The 10,462-nt window shown below is 39.0% G+C and overlaps 2 protein-coding genes across 2 annotated transcripts in view; both read right to left on the bottom strand.

The window, feature by feature from the left end:
- Window positions 1–10,462, bottom strand: part of LOC144629064 (splicing factor 45-like) — a 126,727-nt gene that overhangs the window by 35,119 nt on the left and 81,146 nt on the right. The gene's annotated exons all lie outside the window — the stretch shown is intronic.
- LOC144629162 (mitochondrial S-adenosylmethionine carrier protein-like) lies at window positions 249–9,423 on the bottom strand. The gene is made up of 11 exons (XM_078487368.1): window positions 9,337–9,423; window positions 8,253–8,370; window positions 6,945–7,101; window positions 5,455–5,564; window positions 4,948–5,052; window positions 4,202–4,249; window positions 4,025–4,069; window positions 3,660–3,729; window positions 2,425–2,489; window positions 1,724–1,797; window positions 249–599 (listed from the first exon to the last, which is right to left on the bottom strand). Exons 2-11 carry the CDS (start codon window positions 8,292–8,294, stop codon window positions 488–490), a joined length of 828 nt encoding a protein of 275 aa, XP_078343494.1. The 5' UTR covers window positions 8,295–8,370; window positions 9,337–9,423; the 3' UTR covers window positions 249–487.

The following is a 10,462-nucleotide window of genomic DNA, read 5'->3' as shown; positions in this document are numbered from 1 at the left end:
ATACAAACCATTGTGAAAACTGTAAACACAATCAACCGACATGACACGGTCATCGTAAGTCCACCAGCAAAGTTTTCAGTGTGGTAATGGTAAATAGCCCTGCTTCTTCCCCAGTCACAACAGGCGTGCGATTAAATCATTATAGAGTGAAAAAAGTCATTCATTATTGTATATTTACTTAAGTTATGGTTTTGTATATACTGTACACCGCAACTTGCTGGTTGTAAAATAAAAGAACAAAAAAAAAGTTGTGTTTGTATTTAGTACAAACAAGTCTTTATTATCCCCATTGTTAATTTCAGTTACATCCATTTAATTGTTCCTATCCCCGTTTCGTGATAAGTTCCCAGCTTGCGGACCGTGGAATATGACACGATCGCAAATTAAACGTGGAATTTTTTCATACCAGAGTCGCGAAATGGCCCACACATCTTAAATAAAAAGCTTCAAGTAAAACACAACGTCAGTTGGTAATGTAACAAGTAAATTAGCGTTCTAGTTTATCTTGTAGGACATTTTTAGCTTTTTCATAAAAACCAAAAAACACGGCTCCTCCAAGAGAGATCCAGACTGTTCTCATTGTCACTCCTGAAAACAAACTGAAAAGACGAAAAACGTCAATCAATCAATCAATCAATCAATCAATCAATCAATTTGAAGTGGTGGTCACGTTTAGCTATCGTGTATGAATGTAAAGGCCTGGTCAAACAGAGACGCAAATTGAAAACTTGCGTTTAGCCAGGACTTGCATTGACTTGCTTTCACTTTGGTCGAGATCAAATTTCACGCAAGTCAACGCAATTTTTTCACCGTTTGGCCACCCAACGCAAGTTTTGCTGTTTATTACAAGTACTAAATTGCAGCGCGCAGAGTAGCATTGAAATGGCTTTTTTGACGACTTGCGTGCACTTGCGAGTCCGTTTGGCCAACCAACGCAAGTCTGTACGCAACTGTTCAACTTGCGACTACTTGCGTCCACTTGCATACCGTTTGCTAGCTCACGGGTATGTCACCACCAAATTCATTTCTTTACTCAAAAGACCGCCCTTTGCTTCTGCAAACCAAATGATGTGAACCAATGCGTTGTTGCGAAGGCGGGGGGGAGGGGGAGATGTTCGCCAAATCCCTGTTCCCTTAAATATCAGAAAAAGGTTTTGTTCAGCTTTTTTTCCTTTTGTTCCCATGTTCCCAAAAAGTGAATGGCCATGTTACCTTGTTTCCTGAAACCCCTGAGAGAGCCTCACTGAAAACGTTCATCATTTTCATAAAAACGCGTAGTGGAGACATGCGGACGGTCGACAGGCAAACACGTATCAACAAAAACGCATTAAGTATAGACTTTGACTTAGCCTTTCCTTTCATTACTTCTCAAACTCATTAATAATTCATCAAGTGAATAGAAAGAAAATCATAACCGTGAAGGAGGGTTGGATACCCCGTCTTAATTAGCATAGATTTTTACGATTTTATTTCCCCGTTTACTCCGCAGTTTTGTTTCGATTGAGAAGATATATCAAACACTCGAGATAGTGTTTCAACGGCTGAATTTCGTCAAAAATACTCCACTGCGCATCATATTTTCAACTCTCTTCTCGGTGCTTGGATACCCCGATGAAACACTGTCTCTTGCGTTTGATATATTACATCCACAATTATCCAAAGACTCTGTGAGGGATTGTACAATGTATAATTACTGTTCGTTATTTTAATTTATGCCACTTACCCCGACATGCCCTCCTGAGATTTAATTATCAAAATCACTTGTGTCACACTAGCCTGAGTGTACGGAGATCCTTTCTGTTGAAGAATGGAATAGCAACCCATGATTTTCTTATAAGTTTAGAAGATAAAATCTCAAAATGCACGTTTAGCATAGCCTTTGTATATTTGCCCCTCCCCTAAAATATTGCCCATTTTCCTCATCGATTTTTTTCTGAGTGGAGTCGAAGGCGATTTAGCAATAAGCAAGGGATGCGAATGGACTGCAAACTTATGAAACTAGGTGAGAATTGTCAATAAAACGACGTTTCTGAGCCCCAGCCGGCGACCAGAACAACAACAACAACAACAATACTTTATTTACTCACGCGACACCTAGAAGCGCAAGCGCTCGTTAAAACGTGTGCGTGAACGCAAAACTGTATAAAAGGGGAAAAAAATTATATAATTATCTATGTAAATATGTATAATATAATAAATATGTATACTAATATAATAATATAATATGTATAATAGGCCAATGCAATTGCTTTTGCTGCTCTTTAAACCCAATCAAATTGTTTAAGTAGCCCCCTTTTTCGTACATGTAGTTAAAACTTGACGCTACAGGCCAAAAGTCGATAATTCTCGCCAGGGAGAAAGAGCATTTGACTTCCCGTTGCCGTTCGTGGCTCAACAGTCAGTGCTTATTAAGCTCTTCATTACCGGTGCAAGCATGACTCTGGTTTTAGCAACGTCTAATGGTGTTGTAACAGCAGCTGCAAAACCACCTGAAAAACACAATAATATGTTTGATTGCTTGTGCATGTTCGTGTGTGGAGTTGTTGTCATTTGTTGATGTCCTCTTAAGGACTGTTCCTATTCCAATAAGCGCCCCCATTCTTATTAGCGCCCCCATTCTTATAAGCACCCCTATTCTAATAAGTGCCCCTATTGTGGATAACTGCCCCTACTGAAGTCACTGACGTCAACTAGATAAACTCCTGACCGTTCACCGTACAGTTTATGTATATATTTACTGTTATAATAAACAATTATTTTAAAAGTAACTGAACTTTTAACAATTTCTTACTGTTACAGTTCCTGTTATTGTTAGAAACATTTGGTTGTTTCTCAAAAAATTAAATAAGCGCCCTATCTCGAATAAGCGCCCTCCCTTGAGGTGCCAAAAGTAAATAAGGGCCCCGAGCGTTAAATCGAATCATTACGGTAACTGTCTTTAAGACAGACACCATCGAGACAGGCTCCAACTGTTCATCTTAGAGAGGTGTCCATCTAGTTATAGTACAATGACTGGAAAACGGCAGGGAGGGGAACAACACCAGGTGTCCCTCTTAGGGAGGTGTCCATTGATACAGTTGACTGTAGATCAAATTACGTTGCGTTTTAGGAGAACTTTGGAAGGGAGGATAGTTAAAGATGATAATAATGATAAGGATCATTTAGAATATTGATTACAATTCAAGCTATCATTCCTAAGTTCTTTTCCAAGCATACATTTTGTGCATCATGTGATCCTTTTTCAAACAATTAGTATTTAAAGGAGCTATGTCACGCAATTTTAGGTAATTTGGCACTGACCAACTGGTCACAGAATTAACTGAAATATCACAATAACGGCTTAAAACTGTAGAACAACTCAAAAGAAACACTGAAAGGCCTAAAAGGGGAATGGATGGGCAAAATTTGAGAAGATTAAAATGGATAGCATTTGGGTAAACTTGAAAAACGTCGGCCTGACTTTCTTCAAATTTATCTCAATTTGTATAAAAAAAGACAATTACAATGCTCGAAAATCATCCTTGTTTGTTATGTGGCCGTGATTTTGCCAAAAAGAAAGACTTTTGCTCTGCCAATTTGAAGATTAGAGCTCTTAATTAACGAAAATAAATAGAATTACCAAAAAATTCTGACATAGCCCCTTTAATTTGTGAAAATACCTGATACTGCTCCGCAAATACTCGATTGCCAGGCATACACTTGGTGACCTTGTTCCCACGACCATACACTCTAACATAACAACAGAAAAAATAAATGGCATGCAATGCATGCAGAAGCGATGACGTTTCACAAGGACTTTAACATAACTGTGCTATTTCCTTACAAATTATTTACAATTATTTACAATATTAAAATTATCTATCTGTATAAAAACGTTACAGTTTGTACGTAATAACAGGAAAAAGATCTATAAAAGAATAAAAAGACTAGCTTATTAGCCTACTATAATAATTACGGGTAATTGCAAAACTTAAATTATGAAAGCACCTAAAACTTTCAAACTAAAAGCTTTCCTAAAGGTTACCTTGAATAATTCCCACAAAGGATACTGCAACAATGCAAATGGTATCTGATACAAAAGAAAATAGCACAAATGAAATAAAATTTAAGTTCCCACAATTTACACTGATATATCAAAAAGATCTTTAAAGGTGTTGAATAAATAGTCAAAGTCATGTTCTAATGGTTAAGAACAAAGTACCTCTCTAAAAAGTGTGTTCCAGTAGCCTCTGTATAAACCAAGGACACCCTGCGATATACGTACAAATATTATTCAACAACAAAGAATATACCTCATTGTTACTTATTTTCGCAGGAACTTAATTTCGTGAAAATGGAACGGACATATCTCGTGGGACTTAATTTTCGCTAATTGCCAAAAAATATGTTTAAAACATAAAAAAATACAATAAAAAACGTTAAAAATAAATTTTTGCGGGTCTTTAGTTTCGTGATTTTTTAAATCAAGTCCCGTGAAAATAAAAAGGTACACCATAAAATATTTGCTTCATAGATGCACAAAAATTTATTCTGTCAAAACTCAAGTTCCCAGTTGATTAAAGGTCGGTAATGCAAGTTGATGATTCACTGCTAATTTCAAATTACAATTTGCATGCTATCATCTGCTTCCTTATTTCTCCTCTGGGAGAATAGGGCCTTTGATCCGTTCCCTCCACTCTACCCTGTCTTCCGCAACATTTACCGCCTCTGCCCAGGTGGCAAACCCCATCTTCCGCCTCTCTCCCTCTACCGTTCTCCTCCATGTTTCCTTCGGACGCCCCCTGCTTCTCCTTCCTTCGGGTGCCCATGTTAGCGCAATGCGAGGATTTTGCTGATGGCCCAGGCACAATACATGTCCTATCCATCTCCACCTTGGCCTTGTATGCTATCAGACATCAATAAATATTGCTAATCAAAGAGTTCGCTAGTTGTAGTGTGTCACTGTACCTCTTGCACTAGGGTGAACCTCAAGGCTTGCAAACTGTTCATGTGGGTGTATGCTTGGGCTCGTTGTTTCACTACTTCAAATGGATTCCTCACAGCAAGTGACACCTGACAAACACAAATAGCACACACACACTTTAAAGCTTACACTGTGTGTGATAATAGCATGTAGTAATTATAAAGAGCAGAAATTGCATGGTTGTGTAAAGTTATGAATTTAACTTTTAAAGTCAATAAAACTTAGGGAGCAAGATAGTTTTATGTATGAACAGTTTAAGACCATGATGTGTAAAATTTATAGAGAGCTTTTATTGTTTAAACGTTGCTGAGTGAGAACAAGAGCAAAATAGGCTAAGAGCAATGCAGGTAATAAATAATAAATTTATTGAAAATAAAAAGAATAAATTTATTAAGAATTTTGTTAAGAATTTATTAAGAATGCATATCTTTCTCTGGCTGAAGAAATGTCATTTGAAGTGTAACATAAAAAAATAATGATTAAAAACTTACTACTTCTCCAACAGTTGCAGCAAACATGTGGACAAACGGGAACATTGTGGATGATGTCCGTGGTTTGAGTAAATTTTTAGTCAGTTCATAAGAGCAAAAGAATGTAGCAGCTAAAAGGGAAGTAATACTGTCAATTAACTACAATGTTATCATAAGCTTGCTATTCAACCTTCTAACTCCCTAAAATGTAACCTTATATATTTTTGCAGGAGCTTACTTTCGCTAAGTGGAAGAGGCCAACTTTGCTAGACTCAAATTTGCAGATTTGCAGGAAAATCGTGTTCAAAAGAACAAAAACAAAGTAAAACCGTTTTATGCAATGATGGGGGACAGGGGGGGCAGGGTTGAACTTCCCACTTCCATTACATTTCTCTCTCAGTTCCCCTCCCTCCCTCTCAGTCAGTGCTTTCTCTATTTCAAAATATTACGTTTTTTTTCATATTTCTGCTTGTTTTCCTTCCTTGGGAATCCCACTTGCCACCCTCTTTCAGTTCTCCCACCTCATTCTCGTCCCCATAGCCCTTTCGTTTCTCTTAGCCCGCTGGGCCTTGGCACGAGGAAACAAAGGGCTCTGGGGACACAGGATTTCCAGTCCTAGATTCTAGGACTTCCGGTCTTCATGTATGCAGTCATGACGTTTCAAAAGAATGTATGAGAGAGTCGTTATGTTTTCGACTTCCGTTTACGAATTCTTTGTTCCAAACAGCCAATCAAAAAAATTCGAATTAATTCAAAAATCCTATGTCCCCAGAGCCCTCTGTTTTCTCGTGCCAAGCCGGCTAAGAGAAACGAAAGGGCTATGGGGACGAGAATGCTCCCACCTCTGACTGTTAATTGTTCCCATGCCCTCCACTTCTGGGTCCCTGCCTTTCCCGTCGACATAACAGGCGGGGCCTTGGCATTCATGACTGATGGGAATCGAAGGGCTCTAAGACACAGGATTTCCAGTCCTGGAATCTAGGACTTCCAGTCTTCATGTATGCAGTCACGATGTTTCCAAGGAATGTATGAGGGAGTCACTGCATTTTTTTACTTCCACTCAAGAATTGTTTGTTTCAAAAAGCCAATCAAAAAAATTCCAGTTGATTCAAAAAACCTTTGTCCCCAGAGCCCTTCATTTTTCATGGCAAGGCTTCACCGGCTAAGAGAAGCGATAAGGGCTACAGGGATGAGAATGGGTTCCTGCCCCCTGTTCTAATCCCCCTTGTCCCACCCTCCACATGCATATGACTTGAAACAGAGCTTAGTACCTGACTCTTACAAATATACAAGGCAGCGAGGTGTGCAAGGCATGCAAGGCAACGCAGCGAGGCACGCAAGGCAGAAATCCCTACTCCAAATAGAAAAAATATATATATTAAAATAGCAAGCTACCTAAGCTAACTGTAGGCTAACCGGAGTGCCATTTAGGCCAACCAAACTGCTATTTAGGCTAACCAGAATGGCTTGCTGGCCTCGCTGCCTCACAACTTTGTGTCAACCCTTTGTACCTGCAGGAGCCGACCCACTGGCGGCAGAAGCAATTCCTTTGTATATTCCTCTGAATCCACCTGCTTTAGCAAAGCCTTCTGCCGACTGCAGCCTTGTCTTGATAGTGTCAAATGGAAATAGGATCACATCAACTGCAGTTCCAGCGACCCCTCCTGCCTGCGAAAACAATTCAGTAGGTTGAAGATCGGCAAGTTAAACCAACACTAAACAAACAGTGCAATTCCATCAGTGGGCAGGAATATTTTTGGTTTAAACCATTTTAAATAAGTATTATTGTTTTGTTTCCCGTAGTATTAAAGATAAATTAAAGCGTTTTCAAAACCTTTGTCTCCTTTAACCTTACCCATCCTGAGTTGTTTAGACGTTTGTGTGCCCTGACGGCTACACAAGTGCAACAGTCACAAATTGTGTGTTCTAGTGTAAATCCATCTCTTTCTGATTTGTAGGCAATGTAATTGTGCTAAGGAAGCTTTTTTATAAACATCTGGTACATTTTTAATGATCTCAAGTCTTAGATTGTTTGATTGTATTTGATAATTTGAGTTTAAGAATCAAAAGCTGTTAATCTCACACAGACTTTCTTTGGCCCAGTTGTGTTTAACCCATTGACACCTGGAGATTCAAAAAAAAAATTGAACTCTTTGGACATTTTAAACCTTATTTGGAGAAACTTTGGCATACAGGGCAGTTATATTAGTAGTATGTGCAAAAGTAAACATTTGCAGCAACTTTACCCTTTTTTTTTCTTTTTTTTTCCCTTTTCCTTTTTCTCCTTTTCTCATCTTTTTTCTGCACTTGTTGGCCTTCTAGTTGGCTTGCACTCAGTTTAAGAATTCTGATGAAATCATCATCCTCCCTCAAAATTTTTACCATGGAGCAGCAATAGGTGGTTGGTGGAAATTTTCCTTTGAGTTTTCACTGAAATTTCTATGCGTTTTCATGCATATTTTGGGCTACATTACAACCCTCCAAGTTAAGACCATTTTAGTCGCCATGGCGACTAAAATTTTGGAGCTGGCGACTAAATTTGAACCAAGGTGGCCAGCCTGGCGACTTAAATTGGGAGGAAAGATTGAAAGCATCAGCTTAATTTCCTTAGTGGCCAAATGGCCACTAAGGAAAAAAATAAACTTGGAGGGTTGCATTAACGCAATCATGGGATCTGGGTATCATTGCAGAGATCAAACAGAGCATTCCACCAATGCTCGTCACAGCCAGATACAGCCGATACAGGTGTCATTGAAAGAAATGTCAATTGATAGATTTGTTCACTGAAAAGTTTCATTTACTAAGTAGTGTGAACTCACCAGAAGGGACACATGAAATGGAACTGGCTTTTCCTGTGTCATCTTATATGTTTACTGTTCAAACTGCTGCAGAGTCTGGTCATTGCTAACTGGTCCTCATAGAGTAACCATAACTGACCTATTAAAGAAAAAAACATTACAGGCACGGCAGAGCCGGGGGGGCTGGGGGGGGGCTTTAGATGAGGCAAGTGCCTTGTCTTACCTCATGCTAGCTACGGTCCTGCTATGGGGTAATATTGTGGGACCTGGCTGGGTTCATTGTGTTGAGTTCTTGGCAATTTACTCACACAGTGTCTCTCTCCACTCAAATGTTTAAATGGGTGCTGCCAAATTAAATGCTGGGGGCACCTATGATGGACTAACATCCCATCCAGGGAGGAGTAGAAATACTCTTTTGTGTGGTTCCAGAAAATGTCCGTACTCCTCCCAAAGGAGGGATTGGAATTTCCTGGGGGTAGAGGGTCTTAGTGACCAAAAACTTTAAAGGAAATGTATGAAGCTTAGTTTGAATTTCCAGAGGTGAGGGCGGGGGGGGGGGGGGGGGGAGGGGGTCTTAGTAAAAATTCCTTCCGTGGTGGAGGTATGGATAATTTATGGAAGTACCCTTTGGATATCCACAAATTTCACTTTCTTTTTCTATAGGCAATTGTCAACTTGCTGGCACCTTGTTGTATATGCGCCCATAGAAAACTCGAGTTGGAGCCTAATTGTTAGGTGCAATTATAAAGTTTAATAAGAAATAACTGAGCTTATCAGTACTATTTATAATATTAAATTAATATTTAAGTTAACAATCCTTTCAGATCAAACTGTCGACTTTTTACATGCTCCACTAAACGGATTGGAGCTGAGCAGAGTATTGATATTAACACAAGATCAATTGGGAACATGCTCAATAAAAAACTAATATTCTGATCTGAACGGCGCACTGCGCACACCCATGCGACGCCTTTGGAACTTTACTTTCCTAGCATTTATGATGCATAGACACGTTTCCGACACTTGGACGAACAAGAATTAAATTTAGTCCAATTATTTAACTAAACTTGGAAAGTACAGGCAAATAGAACGCATGTTAACCTACCCCAGGAGCTCAACTCACATCGGACATTGACAACAATGTGCAAGCATTCTCCCCGCCATTTTGAAACTGACCTACACTTCAAGTAATGTCAACGAAGTGTCTCACCGTTTATGTATTGCGTGACACTTCGATGTTTTTGCAGTCACGCGCCATTTGTGATGACTTGTTGTAGCCTTCCACTTTATAAGAGCAGCACTAAAGCTAAATCTTATAGATTAAGCTTAGATATTGGAGCTAGAAATGTTTCGTCCCCCGGGTTCCGTCCCAGTAGGGGATATCGGGGTTTCAAGTGACGGGGATGATCGAAGGATTTTTTTGGGTTTGAAATTCTAGATTCCGGGATTTTTTTGGGTAGGAAAATTTGGCAAGAATTTTTTTGATTTGAGTAGGGATGTTTTTGGATATTTAAAACAACCTCAAGATTTGTGGTAGTGCCTTGGCTGCGTAGTTCTGCGAATAAAGTAGTACAAACAAACGTGTTTTGCTGTTGATTTTTGAGGGGTCAATCTTTGATCTAGGGATTTTTATGGGTCATTTTGGAAGATCAAGGGATTTTTTTGGGTCTTGATTTTTGCCCCCATTCGATCATCCCCGTCCCTTAAAATCACAAGTGCCCCCCTGAGGGTTCCGTCCATTTTTCGACGTTTTTGCTTGTTTACAAGCTAAAAACGTAGAATAGGGGTTAGTAGACAAAATTTGGAACCACATATTTGTAAACTCTCAAGGGACTTTTTTAATTTCTCAAGGGACTGTTTTAATTTCTCAAGGGATTACTTTCCGCTGTGGGTGATCACTTGCGATCTCGTGAAAAAAACGTGACTTGTCACATTTACAAACGTTATATAACAATTTTAAAAGTGACATGTCAGCTTTCTTATCTCAACGCACGTGTGTCTGAAAGGCGATCTATAAAAAGCGTCGCACAAACAATGGATTGCGTAACTAAAACACGAATAAATAATCACTAGCACTTACATCGTTTAAAAATTACAATCGTCAAAAATAAACCATACCAAAAAACTCGCTCTTTTCAAAGATATTATTGAAGTTAAAACAAATGCAAGAGATGGGGGCTTCTTTTAGCTTAGGAGCGGTTAAAAATTAGGCCAAATTTGGTCGCTACATA

The sequence above is a fragment of the Oculina patagonica genome, chromosome 10, assembly GCF_052425735.1.
Source record: "Oculina patagonica isolate OP01 chromosome 10, crgOcupat, whole genome shotgun sequence".
NCBI classification, from domain to species: Eukaryota; Metazoa; Cnidaria; class Anthozoa; order Scleractinia; family Oculinidae; genus Oculina; species Oculina patagonica.
The sequence above is the reverse complement of the archived record's forward strand: the minus strand, read 5'-3'. Positions and strand labels throughout refer to the sequence as shown.

Excerpts from the sequence above, each read along its gene's own strand:
- LOC144629162 (XM_078487368.1), bottom strand. The coding sequence starts at position 8,294 with ATGACACAGGAAAAGCCAGTTCCATTTCATGTGTCCCTTCTG. Across the intron at positions 4,250-4,947 it reads GGTTCACCCTAGTGCAAGAG|GGTGTCCTTGGTTTATACAG; the intron begins GTACAGTGACAC and ends CGTATATCGCAG. Across the intron at positions 600-1,723 it reads TCTCAGGAGGGCATGTCGGG|TTTGTTTTCAGGAGTGACAA; the intron begins GTAAGTGGCATA and ends TCGTCTTTTCAG.